The following is a 19,218-nucleotide window of genomic DNA, read 5'->3' on the forward strand; positions in this document are numbered from 1 at the left end:
GTTGTTGTTGTTGTTATTGCGGATATTTTAGTGTTTTGAAAGATTTCTGAAGCCTTTTTTAGAGTGCATCCTATTTAACCCAGATTTTTCTCATTTTCTCCAAGCATCATGATACATTTTCCAAGAAGTATTTTCCATGCAATGCTTCAAATTTACAATCTATATATGGAAGGAAACTGAAGCAGCAAGGCAATAGTAATTAAAATAACCAGTAATGGTATGAACATATGGAGAGACAAGTTGCTACACATAACCAGGATGAACAGAGGAGATAATTTTGGACATTTGGATAGCTTTTAATGTTGGTCTTACAACAATTTCAAGTGCATTTTTGGAGCCAGCCAAAGTAGACCATTCCAGGTAACTAGTGAAAGAATGGTTACAAGTTCAAATCCTGAAAAGTTTCATGTTTAGATAAAGAAAGAAGTCCACGAACAGCAATCTTTCTTTATCTTTTTAATTTAAATGAATAATAATTTAAATGATTAATAACTAAGTATCTTCGCTTGACAAAATTTGTCAAAAATAGTTTTTTAAAATTTATGGTCAGAATAATCATAATAAAAAAATATAGTTGTCTTTCTAGTTGAAAATAGTTCTTGATGAATTTCCACCAAGATAATCTCCAAAAGCCCTCAATATTATTGTTGAATCTGAATGTGCGGATGTCTTGTAACTAATACATATTGCACAATAGCACTATATAAATACTTCTCAAACGTATTATAGAAATCATAGAATAAAGTTACTCTCAAATATTACAAGACTAATATTTGTCCTATACCAAATAGGAAAGAACAATTCCTCGCACAGAGTGGCAATGTTAGCCTATTCCCTTGTACATAATAAACTAACTGGTGGTACATATCTCTTCATCTGCATTTTCAATTAAACTAATCGACTCTTCAACATCATCATTTGATGGTGTTGATGACCTTGTTCTTTTTGAATTGTCTTCATCGACTGCCACTGCGTTCTCTTGTGGATATAGGAAAGGCTTTGGAGGCATATGAAGGCATTCAATTTCTCCTTCAAGCATCTTTACCACTTAGTGCATCGAAATAGGACGGTCACTAGGCTTCATTTGTATGCACCATAATGCAACTATAAGCATCTTCTTTGTCATTTTCTTTTCATCCTCTGTGGCATCTTCCATTTCTATTTCATTTCCTTCACTGAATTGGTCATAAACCCATGAAGGAAAGTAAATTTGGCTTGAATGGGCTGCAACTGCATTCAAATTCTTTCTTTTGCCTGCAATTTCCATCAACAACATTCCAAAACTATAGATGTCGGCTCTGAATGACACACCTCCAATATTTTTGTAAAACAATTCTGGAGCTATGTATCCCATGGTTCCTCTTGCTGCAGTCAAAGTCAAACTGCTATCATCTAATGGGCATAATCTTGCTAGTCCAAAGTCAGAAATTTTTGGAACAAAATTCTCATCAAGAAGAATGTTGTGAGGCTTGATATCAAAATGCAAAATTTGCATGTCACATCCTTTATGTAGATAGTCAATACCACATGCCACTCCTAGGGAAATTTCAAATGATTTCTTGCAACTTAAGGAGGTGGGTCCTTCTTTAGGAAATAGGTATTTATCAAGAGATCCATTTGACATAAACTCGTATACAAGAGCACGCTTTGATCCCTCAGCACAATAGCCAATTAGTTGCACCACGTTCACATGATGTATTCTTCCAATCGTGGCAACTTCATTGATAAAATCCTGCCCATTAGCTTTGGACTTATCCAGCATCTTAATTGCTACAAAGCGGCCGCTTCGAAGCTTTCCTCTATATACAGAGCCATAACCTCCTTCACCCAATTTTTCTTTGAATCCTTTTGTCATTTTCTTGATATGTGAGTACGAGTACCTTATTGGCATGAGGTTGTTGTGACTTTGTAAAAATTCTTCAATAAGGCCATACATTGATAAGTGTCGCCTCTTCAATTTATTGATTAGAAGCACAATCACACATGGAATCCCGAGTACAGGTTTTATTGCAACCCACACCATTACTGTAAAGGAAATAAAAAAAATAAAAAATTATGACAACTGTATTTTACTATTTTTTGATGCGGCTATTTGAAACTGTGTTTTCTATATTAGACCATGTATGTGATTTTTATCTCATGGAAAGAGCCATATTATTCTATCACATCAAACTATATAACCAAGGTCGCAGGCGAAGAAAAAAAGAATACGAAAAAAAGAAAAACTCACCTGTTGTGTGAAGGTAAACTGCAAGAAACGAAAAAAAAAAAAACACAAAATACAAAGAGTTAAAAAAAGTTGATTTAGATATTTTGGGCAGGAATATTGGATCACTGAAAAAACAAATGAAAACGATCCTCACACAATCGAGAGCCGTACGAGTAACTAAATAAAATGGAAATTATAAGATAAGGGAGTCCTCACGTATTAGATACCAGAAATGACGAGAATCTTCTTCTGCATGATGAAAGACATAATAATTAATATCAACTCATCTTGACATGTCTGAATTCGATCAAATAAATGTAAAGAGGGAGAGAGAGTAACGCTACCACCACAAATTGATTTGTTGGTTTCATCATCGATGTAGCACCATCTTCCATAACTCTCGTAGCTCTGCAACCATGAAAGTCCTTTGTTTTTTGACCAATGCAACCATGAAAGTTCAAACCCATAGAGCACCATCTTCCATAACTCGGATTGAAGAACAGTTACCCTTTTGAAGATTGGCATCCGCAACTCGGATTGTGCAGTTATCATAATTGATTGACTGTACATAGAAAATTCCAGAATACAAGTGTAGTAGTGTGCGGTTGTTCTCACAAGACAGTTCATATTTCGGGTCACCGCAGTTGACTGGATCCTGTTTTAGTCGGAAAGGGTAACTTATGTTACGGATGTTGCCACAGGAAGAAGCTTCACAATGATGATGATCCTTAGCATTGCAAGTTCCACAGCATAAGACAACAACTACAAGGACAACTATGCATAATCGTCCTACAACAACAGGAACTCTTCCAGCTGCAACCATGGTGAGAGAGAGAGAGAGAGAGAGAGAGAGAGAGAGAGAGAGAGGGTGTTCAACACAAGTGCAGCTTCCTCAGTTCCACATAGGGGTGTGATTTGGATTGGAAAATCCGAATCCGACCGATTCCTATCCGAAAATTTCCATTTTTATTCTGAATCCGAAAATGCCGAATCCGAAAATGCCGAAATCCGAAAATTCCGAAAAAAATTGGATTGGAATTGGAATGTTTATGTAAATTCCGATTCCGATCCGAATTCCGATCCAAAAAATTCCGAAATGTTCCGAAGGCATTCCGATCCGATATTTCCGAAATTATGCCAATTTATTCCATATTATATATTTTATCATTTATTTAGTATGATACATATAACATATATTTTTAAAAAGATGACTAATACTATATATTAATATAAACATATGTACATTATAAATATATGTGTATCATAATAACATAAATGGTAAGTTGGTAACACAAACACCCACATTTTTCCGTACATGTAATTACTATTTTTTTTATTAGGGAGGGGAATTGAAGATATGAGGCAATTCTACAGTTGTTCCAACTGGAATATCCCACCAATTGTAATGACTAATTACTAAATATTTAAGCTTATTATATTCAAAATTTCAAACATGATATATATATATTATTTGAGTAACATGTATTTATATACACATATATATATGAGTAACATGATATATATATATATGTGTGTGTGTGAGTAACATGTATCTACTAGTGACATTTATTCTAACAATGTTGGATGAGCTCTAAAGATTAATCCCCCACCTCTAAGATATGTGTTATTAAGCCTATTATACATTCATAGTGACATTTATTTCTCTTATATATTATGTATGTTATAATATATAATATATACTATTAAACATACACAATATATATCATACATAATTTATTTCTCTTATAACATACATAATCTAGCAATGAAAACCTTGCTAGATTGCATCTTTTTTTTTTTCCCCTTCTTTTCTAGATTTTTTTTTATGGTAATGGTATGGGATGGTATGGTTCTAAATGTTATTTAAATTAATATTTTGAATTTTCTTTTTAAATTGGACATATATTTTAATTACATTTTAATATAAATATATATTGAAATGCATCATAATCTATTGTCTTTTAATTTTTTTTGTTTGTTAATTTCATCATTATTCTAAAAAAAAAATCCGAACATGTTCTAAAAAATATTATGAAAATGTGAAAATTCCAATTTTTTATTCGAAAATTTCAAATGTTTATCCGAAAGTTCCGAAAATGTTATATTCCGAAAAATTCCGAAAATTCCGAGAAATCCGAAAATTCCGAATCGGAATGAGATGTTGAAATTCCGATTTTTTGGAATGAAAATTGGAACATAAATTCCATTCCAAAATTTTTTGGATTGGAATTGGAACACCCTATTTCCGATCCGATCCGGCCGAAACACACCCCTAGTTCCACACAAGGATATAGAAAAAATATGTGGTGCTGAAGGAACTGGGTCCTACCATTTGGAAAAGAAAAGTCATTAACACTAGGGCCCTAATTTAGTAATGGTATGAACATATGGAGAGACAAGTTGCTACACATAACCAGGATGAACAGAGGAGATATTTTTGGACATTTGGATAGCTTTTAATGTTGGTCTTACAACAAGTGCATTTTTGGAGCCATCCAAAGTGGACCATTCCAGGTAACTAACTAGTGAAGGAATGGTTACAAGTTCAAATCCTGAAAAGTTTCCTGTTTAGATAATGAAGGAAGTCCATGAACAGATTTTTTTCTTTTTCTTTTTAATTTAAATGAAAAACAAATAATTTGATGATTAATAACTATAGAAAATTAGGATTAAATACCAAATTCCAATAATTTTTTTGTATAGCATGAAAACCATATAATATTTCAATTGAACTACCAAATTTAAATGTAACTTTTTAAATTAGTTCACAAATATGTTGGTCCTTCTATTTGAGCCTTTTCCATTTGACATTTTTATCCTTTAGCCCACATATGATGAGTGTTAGTTAAAATTTATAAGGTTTTGACAAAATTGCCCTTGAGGCTTTCGTATTATCTTAAAAATTTGCTAATGTAGTCTCAACTTCACATTTAGTTGTGACTGTACGACACTCACAACTTCAAATTTAGTTGTGATTAAACGACAGTCACATCTAAGTTGTGAGACAGTCACAATTAAGTTGTGACTTAATTGAATTTTTTTTAGAGAACTTATACTACAATATAGTATAAATAGAGGTCAAAACAATACTTTTACTCAAAATAATATATAGTATAGTGGTGTGAGTTGTCTCTTTCAATTTACCAAGACAGTCACAACTAAATTGTGACTGTATTGATTTTTTTTTTTAAACAATATAGTATAAATTAATGTAATATTTGTGATGTAATATTATTTTTATTTTTTTTATTGTAGTGGCATTTGATGTAATATTTGTAAATTCTAACACCTTTTACTTTATTAATTTGTTTGACTTTTCAACTAGTACCTAATCTAAAATGCTATTTAATTTTGGTACCTAAACTAAAAAGTTATTGAAATTTAGTAGTTAAAATCAATGGACCTTAATAACTAAGTATCTTCCCTTGACAAAATTTGTCAAAAATAGTTTTTTAAAATTTATGGTCAGAATAATCATAATAAAAAAATATAGTTGTCTCTCTAGTTGAAAATAGTTCTTGATGAATTTCCACCAAGATAATCTCCAAAAGCCCTCAATATTATTGTTTCAATCCCAACGTGCGGATTGTTTTGTAACTAATACATATTGCACAATAGCACTATATAAACACTTCTCAAACGTACTATAGAAATTATGGAATAAAGTTACTCTTAAATATTACAAGAATGATATTTGTCTTACCAAATAGGAAAGAACAATTCCTCGCACATAGTGGCAATGTTAGCCTTCCCTTGTACATAATAGACTAACTGGTGGTACATATCTCTTCATCTTCTTTTTCAATTAAACTAATCGACTCTTCAACATCATCATTTGATGGTGTTGATGACCATGTTGTTTTTGAATTGTCTTCATCAACTACCACTGCATTGTCTTCTGAATATAGGAAAGACTTTGGAGGCATATGAAGGCAGTCAATTAATTTCTCCTTCAAGCATCTTTACCACTTTGTGCATCGAAATAGGACGGTCACTAGGCTTCATTTGTATGCACCATAACGCAACTATAAGCATCTTCTTTGTCATTTTCTTTTCATCCTCTGTGGCATCTTCCATTTCTATTTCATTTCCTTCACTGAATTGGTCATAAACCCATGAAGGAAAGTAAATTTGGCTTGAATGGGCTGCAACTGCATTCAAATTCTTTCTTTTGCCTGCAATTTCCATCAACAACATTCCAAAACTATAGATGTCGGCTCTGAATGACACAGCTCCAATAGTTTTGTAAAACAATTCTGGAGCTATGTATCCCATGGTTCCTCTTGCTGCAGTCAAAGTCAAACTGCTATCATCTAATGGGCATAATCTTGCTAGTCCAAAGTTAGAAATTTTTGGAACAAAATTCTCATCAAGAAGAATGTTGTGAGGCTTAATATCAAAATGCAAAATTTGCATGTCACATCCTTTATGTAGATAGTCAATACCATGAGCCACTCCAAGTGAAATTTCAAATGATTTTTCACAACTTAGGGCGATAGACTCTTCTTTAGGAAATATGTATTTATCAAGAGACCCATTTGGCATGAACTTGTATACAAGAGCACGCTTTGATCCCTCAGAACAGTAACCTATTAGTTTCACCACATTTACATGATGATCCTCCCAATGGTGGCAACTTCATTGATAAAATCTTGTCCATTAGCTTTGGAGTTACCCAACATCTTAATTGCTACAAGGTGGCCGCTACGAAGCTTTCCTCTATATACAGTGCCATAACCTCCTTCTCCTAATTTATCTTTAAATCCTTTTGTCATCGTCTTGACATTTGAGTAAGAGTACCTTATTGGCATGAGATTGTTGTGACTTTGTAAGAATTCTTCTATCGGGCCATACATTGACAAGTGTCGCCTTTTCAATTTATAGATTAAAAGTACAATGACACATGGAATTCCCAGTATATGTTTTGCTGCAATCCACGCCATTACTGCAATGGATCAAATAGGAAATCATGACTTTAATTTAGGCTGTTCCTACTTGAAACTATAAAGATTAATTGTTTACCACAAGAGATATGAATTGTTTGGCCCCTGTATGATTTTTATATATTGGAAAAAGCCATATTATTCGCTCACGTATAAGCCAACAACTACAAGGACTATGCCTATTGGTGCCGGAAAGGGTACTCTCCCTGCAAACATGGTGAGAGAGAGAGAGAGAGGGCGTTCCACAAAAGAGAATAGAGAAATTTTGTTCCACCTAAGGATATGGAGAAATTTTGTGGTCAGGAACTAAGCAACATTGTCAACTTCATTTAATTATCAATGCGGAAAAGAGAATTTATTTCTCTTAACTTGTAGATTACTGCAACTGGCCGGGACCATTTCATTTGGAAAAAAGAGTCATTAGAGTTGGGCCCAATTTAATTTTATCGGTTACTTGAAAAAGTGAAGAAAAAGTGTTTGTGGAAATTAAGACCATATATCGTATTCAGATAAGACTAGCATATATCTAGATCAAGAGAAAACAAAATTCAAGATGATTCCCAAGAATAAGATCAAAATAAGGGCTAGTTATAAATAAACCACTAAATATTTTCATATTTACAAAGGTTTAATTATCGATTTACCACCCAAAACTGTAACTCATTCCCACTTTGCCACCTGAAACTTTTTTTGTCCTAAATTACCACCTGTAACTTACGTACATGCGTGTCCTATTTTACCTTGTTCTGTCAACAATTCCGTTAAAAATGATGACATGGCCGTTAATGATGATGTGGCACGCTGGATGTGCGCCACGTGTCACATATTTTCTTGTATTTTCTGATTTTTTTTATTTTTCTATTTTTATAAACTTTGAAAATTAATTAAAAATAGCTCCGAACTTAGAAAAATACACGGAAAATTCCTACTGACTTGTCTTGACTAGTACTAATTTACTATGGGGTCAAAATGCCAATTTTCCCTCTAAAATTTTCCAGAAAATTTGGAAAGTCCAAATTTATTTCTAGAAAATTAAAATACTCTAGATTCCTTGGAAATTCATAAGATAATCTTCCGAACTCCAAAAAATATGAGGTCTGCACCGTTAGTCTTCTAAAAACTAACAATACCTTTCTCGTGAACACTTGCTACCCAAAAGACCTTTCAGTCTTAGAGGAAAATAAATTTCCCTATAAAATAAATTCTAGAAAAATTCTAGAATTTCTGTAAAGTCTCGAAATAATTCTCTAAAACAGGCTTTTGGTAATTTCCAAAATATTTTTGAGAATTTGGCTAAGAGTTTACGAAAATTCTAGAATTTATTTAATAGAGGGAAATTTATTTTAATTTTTTAGAAATAAATTTGGACTTTCTAATTTTTTTGGAAATTTTTAGAGGGCAAATTGGTAATTTCACCTTATAGTAAATTAGTGCTAGTCAAGACGAGTCCGTAGGAATTTTCTGTGTATTATTCTGAGTTCGGAGCTATTTTTAATTAATTTTAAAAGTTTATAAAAATATAAAAATAAAAAAATCTGAAAAATAAAAGCAAAGATGTGACACCTGGTGCACATCCAGCGCTCCACGTCAGCATTAACTGCAGGTCATCATTTTTAACGGAATTATTGACGGAACAAGTTAAAATGGGACACGGATGTAAGTTACAGGTGGTAATCTAGGACAAAAAATCTTTCAGGTGGCAAAGTGGGAATGAGTTACAATTTTGGGTGGTAAATCGATAATTAAGCCATTTACAAATTACTCGATCAACCTTTTTGTAATTTTATGTTAGTCATCATTAACTAAAATGGAAAAAGATAAATTAGGATGCATTAATAAACACACTACTATGCAAATTTAGAATTGTACTAGGTTTGTAATGGACTGCTACGTACGCAGTAAAATTATTTAGAATTTAGCTCTCGGGTCCATTCAAAACCCATGACCTAAACCCCCTGAGGATTTCCATGTTTTCACATACACCCCATGAGGTTTCAAAAATTACAGCGAGACCCCTTGAGCTTTTAATCGTTTTTACATAACCCCTTCGATCTGTTAAAATTCTATCAAATTTGACCTTAGGGTTCATTTACACTAACACCCCCTAAGGTTTATGTGAAAACGATTTAAAACCTCAGGGGGTCTCGCTGTAATTTTTGAAACCTCAAGGGGTGTATGTGAAAATACGGAAATCCTCATGAGGTGTTAATTTGTGAAATTAAAATTATAGAAAATTTGGATTTAATACCAAATACCAATAGTTTTCAGCCAAACAATAAGACACTAATTTTTTTAGTTTAGGTGCTAACTTAGTGCAACACATTTGGATTAGGTCATAAACCTGTCCAAAATGTAAAATTTTGGACACCAATCGATCGGCCAAAGTGTCGAGATCTCAGTGGTTTTTCGTTGTTTTTTTTTTTTTTTTTGGTTTGCTATATAGCTGTGACTGTCAAACAGTATGAAATTCATAAAAATTCAATGTTTATAACTATATGAAATTCATAAAAATTCAGTGTTTATAAGGGATTAATGCTATTGATTTAGGCTTGGGTGACGAAGTCCTACAGCCTAGAGATTAAACATTAATGTTTAAGCCTAGCATACACTAAAAAAAGAATAAATCAATAAAAAAGTTGAGACTGTTGTACAGTCACAGTTGAGTGTGTAAAAAAAAAAACAAGTTCTCTCAAGTGGTCGGTGAACAATGCCGAGTTCTTGGTAGAAGCACATTTTTTTAAGTTGGTAGCTAAACTAAAATTTAGTATCTAGAGTGAAATCATATAAAATTTTTAGTAGTCAAAATGAAAACACATTGAAATTTGGTACCTAAAATTTGGAGCTAGAATTTTGATCTTGGGGGCTCATTCTTAGATAATCATTATCACTCCAAAATTATATTCATTATGCATGGAATATAAACAAGCCAGTTTCATACAATTCATTTGAGCCTAGCGTGAACACAACCCTAGCCGCCAAAAAAAAAAATCTCTTTTCTCTCTCCTCAATTGTAAGACCCCGAAAGTTTTGCGTATTTTATTTTTCAGTTTGTTAAGTTTTATTCTTAGAATTGACAAATTTTTCTAAAGACCAAATGACTAAGGTTAGACCTTAGTAGTGTAGAGATCATTTTTCTGAGTTTAACGATGTGTGGTTCGTTGAAATTGGAGTTTCGGATGAAGGAGTTACGAATTTTTGAAGTTGGATAATTATTTTAGGCCAATATTTGATTTTTTGGAATATTATTTGGAGAACTTGGATTTTTCATAAAAATTCTAGAGATAAAAATAATGTTTTCAGGTCATAGATAATTAGTACTCAGTCTTACGAGTCAGTAGGAATTTTCGAAGCTCGGTTGTATTTTTTGTGAATTTTTGAAGTGGGAGAATTTAGAAAAATTCGAATTGCTGACGAGGCGCTGACACGGACTGACACGCTGACGTGGCAAGATGCTATTCGCGAGAGACGCTGATGATGTGCCTACGTAGCGCTGACGCCCTAAAACGGCCCCAAAACGACATCGTTTTGATGCGAGGATCCCACTAAGGATCTGGACGCGACTGGACCCGCGCGCGACCCAACCCATCCGCCCCACTCCGTTTCCTCTCACATTATGTCCCGTGCGTCGACCCACAGGTACCGCATGACCCGGTTTGGATTTAACCCTTTTGTTAGTGCTTTTTAGTGTATTTTGTCTCACATTGAAGGTTTAGAGAAACTTCCCAACCCCTTGTGCCTACAAATAGAGACCCTTTGTCCTTTTTTCTCTTCACACCTTAAGATTTCCATAGCTTTCTTGAGACAAGTCACTTGTTGAGAGTCTCTTAATTAAGTTTAAAATATTTATTTGGTTGTTTTCTTGAGTGCCTAAAGGATTTTGCACCTAGGAACATCACCATCTAATGATTTTGGCAATTTGTGGGGAAACTCTGCCAAGTTTTTTGCTCCCCTAGGTAAGGTCTTTAGATAAGACTCTTGAGTTTGGTTAAGTTATTTTAATTTAAGGTTAATTACTTATTATGTTTTAATTTTTGTTTTAACAATTTTATTTGTGGAGATTAAGCTAAGGAGATCTACAACTAAGTATTTAATCTCTACTTTCTCTTTAAGGTTTTAATGCATGATTAATTAGTTAAGTTAGATTTATACATGTGGGAATCAAGCCGCGCTTTGGACTCTAGGTGGGGGGAAGCTCACACTCTGCCAGAGACCCTTTTATTGCATTTATTATGCTAAGTAAATATTGATGCATGTAAAAGTTGCATTAATTGTTTTTGGTTACCATCTATTGCAAGGCTTTTATCCGTTATTGTGATAAATGATTTGTTAGATGATCTAAGAGTAAGGGGTCACATTATTCATGACCTTGGATTTCGATCCCCTAAACCTCCGGAGGTGGTTTTACAATTAGGCTGGTAGATGTCAGTTTTGGCTTCCGATCTAAAGTTGTTATAACCAGAAATGGATACTTTTGCTACCAGTTTAGTTTTTTCTGATAAACCAGGTAGGTTGGTAGTTGGCCTGTGACACTCCAAAACCCGGGTCTATCACAGCGGCACCTACATTGAGAATACTGGAAACTACAGTACTCAAACCTCGAGTATTATACTGCCAAACATTCTCAAAGTAGGTAAGCTATATTAATTATAAATAAAACAGGTTGGATCAGAGTTAAATTGTCAGTGGAAATACAAAATGTAAATAAAGTGTTTACATTTAAACCAACCCACCAAGGTTATAGATAAGTTCAAAAGTAACATTGAGGAACATTCAAACATAGATGTTCGATAATTTACAGAAGTAACCAACTCGAAGAAAGTTGTTTGATAATTTACAAAACGAACCCAAAAGATAACAACACGCTAATTTACATAGAAAAAGTGATCCACAATGATCATAACCGACCTGCCCAGAAAGAAAGGATCAAAATTCGACAAAACGGAGAGTTGACAAGTAGCAAGGTCGCACCCTCAGTCCAAGTCTTCAACCAGTACATTCTCTGCACTCAAAGAGCACAGTAGGGGGGTAAGCATTACATACGATCATAACTTCCCCTCATGGGACCCTGGCTAGCTTTTAAAATAGTACGAACATATTTACTACTAAATAGCCAGTAAAACACATTAAAATAGCACATTGCATATATAACCAGAGAACCAATATCAGTTTGAAATCATTTACTTGCTCAAACAATGATTCAAAACATTTTGGAACATTCCTAATACTTGATAACCGAACTCATAATTGGTCAACTACCACCCTACTTGGATTATCAGTAAAAACTGATTTGGTAATGAGAGTATTTATTCCTGGTTACTACAACCTTATACTAGACGCCAAGATAAATTGACTGCTACCAGCCTAACTGCATAACCCTTCCAGAGATTTAAGGGATCGAAATCCAAGGTCAACACTATGGTGACCTCTTACTCTCAAGTCATCCTAGCAATTCAGTTATCACAATATCGAACAAAAACCACACCATAGATGACAATCACAAACTATGCAAATTTCTCATACATTTAGTATAGACTAGCATAATACATGCAGTAAAATAGGGTCACTAGCATGGTGTGAGTTTCCCCCTACATGAAATCCTTCGCTCAATTTGATTCCCACAACAAAATGTCCAATATATAGCTTCTCTTACTTCACCGGATCCACTTATTGGGAAACTAGAGTAATCCTTAGTTAACCTCTACTAAGAAATAAATTAAGAACTAATTAAAATTAGAACTTATCAGAAATCATAAACTAAACCCAAATAATATTAAAACCTTAATTAGAAACTAATATAGCTAAAATAAGTTGTAGTTTCTTACCAAGGATTGAATAATCAATCCAAGTCCTAACAAACATCCTCTACCGAATTCTCTTAAGGTAAGGAAAGATAAGGATTAATCAAAGTGAATAAATTAATTCAAACTTTAGTCGAATTCTCTTTAACAAGAGAGAAATGATTAATCAAATACCCATCTATTTCCGAATTCTCCTTTACCCAAAGAAGTGATTAATCAAAAAATAGATTAATCAAAGTGTACAACCCAAAGTTTCAGCCGAAACTTCCTTGACAAAAGAGAGATGATTAATTAAAGTGGAGAGATGGGTTGGCTTTGTGGATGAAAAAGTAAGAGAGTTTGTGATTAATATAAGGATGGTTGGAGTTTGTGAAAGAGAAAAGAGAGTTACGGAAGTGAGAGAAATGGAAGAGATGAAATGAAATGAAAGTGAGAAATGTGAGAGGTTTCGGATGCACGCAGGTGAGAGAGAGTTACAAAAATCTGAAATGAAAGAGTAACCAAACTTGACTTTGATTAATCCACCGCGCGCCTCCCACCTATCTCACTAACCTTCCACAAGCTTCCCTTCTTCACGTGCCCATCTCTTTTTCCCTTTGCTGGAAACTTTCCAACCATGAGATTAAAATCATAAAATCCAAATTAATGGCCAAGATTAATCCACATGTCCATCTCCCAATTTTCAACTTCAATAATTCATCAAAAATATATTCGGGTTCTAAAAAATGTCCCGAAAAATACTACGTACTTGTAGCGACGAATACTAATTTCTTATAAAGTCAAAACAAACTTTTTGGTTTCTAGGATTTATACCAAAAATCCTAACACTTCCAAAAAAAAATTCAAAGTAACCTCAAAAAAATAAATAACTCAAGAAATAAAATATAAAAAAGTGCACTCTATCCGCCAAGAAATCTACCTTGTCACCTCTTCTTTCGAAGATCCTAAAATTCCTTTCCAACCAAATCGCCTAAAACACAGCCAACAGAGCATGGGCCACAAAACCTTCACCTTTTGCCAAAAGCACAAAAATTCTCAATACTTAGAGAAACACAAGCCAGAATCACCCAGCTTAACCTTAAAGAAGCTTTTTATGCAGGTTGAATACCTAATATTTTCTAGGGAGACTTGAAGTCCAGTTCATTTTATGAGTCTTTCTTAGATGAAGATCGGTAGTGATTTAGGGTTTTTAATCAAGTCCTTTTATTTTTCTTCTTTGACGGCTTTATGTTAGGTTTTAACTCCAGTCCCGGAGTTAAAACCTAACATGCATCCTTTACAAAGTCCACTCTACACCTTAGGAGGAGAAATACCCTTCAAATCGGGGGAGAACTTTATTATGAATTAAAATGATTTTCTTATAAATTAAAATGATTTTATTATGAATCAAAAAAAATTTCTTATAAATTAAAGGACTTTATTATGAATTAAAAAGATTTTTTTATAAATTTTAAAACACCACTGGTCTCAATCTAAAAACTATTTTTCTAAAGAACGCGAGCGTAATTATCTCTATTTTCTATCTCCTGAAGAACCTCACTGAAAACTAAGATTATCTAGTTGCCCTTTTAGCATACTCGAATGTGTTGTGTTTATGTAGTTGCATTTTTTTGTCAAAAAAAAAAAAAAAAGCAAATTACACGTAGGTACCTCAAGTTTATCCTATATTTCAACTTAGTACCTCAAGTTTAAAAAGTTGCAAGTTGGTACCTCAACTTTCATTTCGTGACAACCACATACCTCCGTTAGCTTTTCGTCTGAGAGCCCGTTAACCGCCTACGTGCCACGCTGACGTGCTTTTAAAAAATGCCACGTAAATAAAAATAATAATAATAAAATCAATAAACTTTTAAAAATAAAATAAATAATTATGAAAAACAAAAAAATTAAAAACCCTAATAATTAAATTATAAAAAACAAAAAAACATTTATTTCATTTATTTCATTTCTCATATCTCAGCCGTCCCCCCCGCTTCTGTCACTCTTTCTCCGGCGACCACCCCCCATCTTCTTCCTCTCTCTTTCTCCGGTGACTTTCTCCTGTGACTGGTGGGTCTCGGGTTCCCTCCCTTCGCGATTCTGTCTCTTCTCTCTCCTCACTTCTCTCTCTTCCCGATCTCTTTCTTCGGCGCCCATCTCCAGCGAGACCACCCTCATCTTCTTCCTCTCTCTTTCTCCGGTGAGTGGTGGGTCTCGGGTTGCTCGGGTTTTGGGGTTTCAGGTGGTGGGTTGATTTGTGTGGCTGGGAGGGAGGGTTGCTTGGGTGGTGGTTATGGGTTGGGGTGGGTCTTGGGTTGCTCGGGTTTTGGGGTTTAGGGGTTTCGAGTGGTGGGTTGATTTGTGTGGCTGGGAGGAGGAGGGTGGGTGGTGGTTGTGGATTAGGGTGGGTCTCGAGTGGTGGTTTTGGGTTATGGTTCGGCGGCAGGGTGTGTGGCTTGGAGGGAGGAGGGTTGCTCGAGTGGGTCTCGGGTGGTGCGTTGTGGGTCTTTGGTTTTGAGTTGCAGAAGCACAATGGAGGGAGGAGGGTTGATTTGTGTGGGTCTCAGGTGGTGGTTTTGGGTTGTGGTTTGGCGGCGGGGTGTGTGGCTGGGAGGGAGGAGGGTTGCTCGGGTTTTGGGGAGTGGCTGTTGGTTGGGGCAGGAGAAGGGGTTGCTGGGTGGGAAAGAAGGAGGGGTTGTGGGTTTGGGTGTACTGCAAATGGATTTTTGGTTGATTTTTGTTCATTTATTTTGATGATTGTTGTTGATTTTTTTTATGGTTTTGGGTTGATTTGTTGGGGAAGAAGAAGAAGATGGGGTGGTCTCGCCGAGGGGGGGGGGGTGGGGCGGCGGCGGCGGAGAGGTGGAGAGAAATGAAATAAATGTTTTTTTGTTTTTTATAATTTAATTATTAGGGTTTTTAATTTTTTTGTTTTTCATAATTATTTATTTTATTTTTAAAAGTTTATTGATTTTTTTATTTACGTGGAATTTTTTAAAGCCACATCAGCGTGCCACGTAGGCGGTTAACGGGCTCTCAGACGGGAAAGCTAACGAAGGTATGTGGTTGTCACGAAATGAAAATTGAGATACCAACTTGCAATTTTTTAAACTTGAGATACTGAGTTGAAATATACGGTAAACTTAAGGTACCTACGTATATTTTGTTCAAAAAAAAAAAAGGTTTGTACCAGAATCAGTTGCCAAATACCATGTGGCCCCAGTTATCAAAAGTCAAATCTAATTGGTCTAATTTTTTAATATTTATGCAAAAGTAGTATGCCTGATTCCATTGTAAGTACATTGACCAAGGGGTGTTTAAAATCATATACCAGCTTTAATTTTGGTCTTGCTTTTAGTCCTAAAGGAAAGAAAAAACTAAAAATTAAAAGGATATGGGTTTGCTCTATATTTATAAATTCCTATTGGTTAGTTGTCATGCACAATGTATGTGAACTTCTGGAACATCAACTATCTCGTGCAAAATTACACATCTTTTTAGGCAAAATTACTCGTCTTTTTAAACCAAATAATATAAGCCATGGAGCGGTGGTGGATGATGTTTCCGAGTCAAAAGAGTTATTGAAGGAAAGCATCAATGCCCCTGATGACTCTGATGCAGCAGTTCGAAATTTTGACTTGAATGCCGATGTAAATGAGAATGAGGACACAAAAGCTGCCGCAACAGCAGCCCAAGCCTCAGCAACAGCAGCCCAAGCCCCATCAACAGCAGCTCAAGCCTCATCAGCTGGACCTACTTCTGAGACTAAACATGAAGAATACCCTGGATGGTCTCTTTCTGATGGTCTCTTCAACTCGCACATCTGAGCACAAGGCTAGATGAGGATGAGGAGGACTACAACGAAGAGGGCTAAATTCCAGTTGGTGGAGGCCTAGGAAGCACCAATATGCAAATTTGTTGAGGTATGTCGTATCGGGGCCGAGGATAGCACCGATACGCACTAGATACGGGGATACGCGTATCGAAAGCATGCTAAACGTATCTGTTGACTTTGACTACTCGATACGACTGCGATACTTCAGCAATACGGTCTAGATACGTATGGGGTATTTTTTCAAGTTTTTTTTAAAAATGGGGGGTCTAATCGCAATTTTAAAAAGTTGGCAAATTTCAGATCATTAGAGCCCTAACTATTCAACGCAGCCATCACTATTCGTGTGCGAAACAGAAAAGGAAGTCGAGAAACCTGTTTTCGAGCAGCCATCGTCGTCGAGCAACCATCGCCGTCGAGCAGAGCAGCCATCTTGGTCGAGCAGAGCAGCCATCGCCGTCGAGCAGAGCAGCCATCGCCGTCGAGGTTAGCTTTGGCTTTGACGCTCTGTTTGTTTTCTTTCTTAGTTTCTCTGAATATTCTTGTCTGGTCTCAATTCGGCAGTATAAGTGTATATTGTATAACCTTTTGACAAAGGCTTTTGTTTGTTTTATTTTATAATTCAGAAAAGTGAAATCATGAATAGTATTGGGTTTGGGTTTATTTGTTTTGAGCAGTAATCAATTAATCATGAATAGTATTGGGTAGTTTGTTACTGTTTTTTTTTTTTTTTAATAATTATGAAATCTGAATAATGAATAGTATTGGGTTGGGTCTGTCACTGTTTTTCTGAAATATGAATAGTAAATAATATTGGGTTGGGTCTGTTAGAAAAAAATTAATGCTATTCTTACAATTTGTTAGTTATATTAGTAGCTCATTTGTCCAAGAAATGAGTTCAACACCAAATGTGAGTTCATCAACAAATAGTTCAACTGCAAATTCTACTGACGTTGCTGCTGTTGAGGTGAATGATATTGCCCCATTTATGGCAGTATGTCAAGAATCTTGGGAAAAAAGTGGGGAGTTCTGGAGGAAATACTCAATTTATGTGCAATTTTTGTAATGGAACTTTTAATGGATCCTACTTTAGAGTGAGTTGTCATTTATTACGAAAGTCAAGAAATGGAATTGCTATGTGCCCAAATTCAAAGTGTCATTTGCCAAGATTGCAAAAAGAGGTAGATGAGGCTAAAGCTAGGAAGCAATTAAAAATCTTTACCTAATCAAGTTCCTTTACCCACAACAATGGGTTCTTCTGGGAGTAGTACTATGAGAATGGATGGTGGACTTTATGAAGATATTGTTGAGCCAAAAAAGAGGAAGGGAATGAGTGGAAGTGGAGCCATTGAGAAAGCCTTCACAATGGCAGCTAGAGAAGAATTGGATGGTGAAATTGCAAGAATGTTGTACACGGGTGGTTTGTCATTTCACTTTGCAAGGAATCCACACTATGTGCGTTCATACACTCCTGCTGTTTCTAACCCAATTCCGGGTTATGTCCCTCCAGGTTACAACAAATTGCGAACTACACTTCTCCAAAAGGAGAGGTCTAACATTGGCAAATTACTAGAGCCAATTAAGATGACTTGGAAAGAGAAGGGTGTAAGTGTATGTAGTGATGGGTGGTCAGATTCACAAAGAAGACCTCTTATAAATATTATGGCTACTTGTGAAAGTGGGCCTATGTTCTTGAAAGCAATCAATACTCAAGGTGAGTACAAGGACAAATTCTACATTCCTAACATACTTATTGATGCCATTCGGGAAATTGGTTCACAAGATGTGGTTCAAGTAATTACTGATAATGCTCCAGTTTGCAAGGCCGCCGGATTGCTTATCGAAGCCAAGGCTAGATGAGGAAGAGGAGGACTACGATGAAGAGGGCTAAATTCCAGTTGGTGGAGGCTTATTGTCCCAAAATAAGCTACTGAGATCAAGATCAATGGGAAGCTGTTGAAGGAAACTTAAATAAAAGTGTACAAAAGCTGGAGTAGTGACCTATTCATTGGAGATGAAATGGCCTATGCACTTGTCCCAAATGAGGACTTGGAATTTCTTTTCCGATCAAATGTTACTATCCTTGCATTTGCTAATTAACATCCAGTCCAGAGGTAGCTTTTCCTGACAATGGCAGAGAGGTTAGTCTCTGCACTTGACTCTTTGATCAGTGTATGAAGAATATGGCACCTTGGGATAGTGGTGGATTGCCCTATGAGTGGTTTTCCTTTTTAATTTATTATTTTGTAGACTTTAGTACAAGTAGGTAATCTTATGGCAGTTCCCTTGTGGAAGGTAATAGTTCTGTGGGGCTTTCTAATTTATATTCTGACCTCTTTATGGGTTATTAATGATTTCCGTAAATTCAATGAAATTCGATGGGGATGGAATGACTGCAATGATGTCTGATTGAGTGGGAATTGTTCTGTGTGCATGACATTCTTGATTCTTCCATGG

General features: G+C 35.3%; 1 protein-coding gene and 2 pseudogenes across 2 annotated transcripts; 1 reads left to right on the forward strand and 2 right to left on the reverse strand.

The window, feature by feature from the left end:
* Window positions 1-621: 621 nt before the first annotated feature.
* Window positions 622-3,065, reverse strand: LOC147291623 (rust resistance kinase Lr10-like; annotated as a pseudogene). The gene is made up of 5 exons (XR_015121016.1): window positions 2,709-3,065; window positions 2,554-2,677; window positions 2,426-2,458; window positions 2,231-2,248; window positions 622-2,025 (listed from the first exon to the last, which is right to left on the reverse strand). The product of XR_015121016.1 is annotated as a rust resistance kinase Lr10-like (transcript).
* Window positions 3,066-5,976: 2,911 nt separating this feature from the next.
* On the reverse strand, window positions 5,977-7,152 carry LOC147291624 (rust resistance kinase Lr10 pseudogene; annotated as a pseudogene).
* Window positions 7,153-17,732: 10,580 nt separating this feature from the next.
* Window positions 17,733-18,621, forward strand: LOC147291625 (uncharacterized). Its single transcript, XM_086234733.1, is given in 2 exon segments — window positions 17,733-17,969; window positions 17,971-18,621. Coding segments are annotated over 2 exon segments (888 nt in total).
* Window positions 18,622-19,218: the final 597 nt, after the last annotated feature.

Source organism: Dryas octopetala, chromosome 3, assembly GCF_963921425.1.
Source record: "Dryas octopetala chromosome 3, drDryOcto1.1, whole genome shotgun sequence".
Lineage (NCBI taxonomy): Eukaryota > Viridiplantae > Streptophyta > Magnoliopsida > Rosales > Rosaceae > Dryas > Dryas octopetala.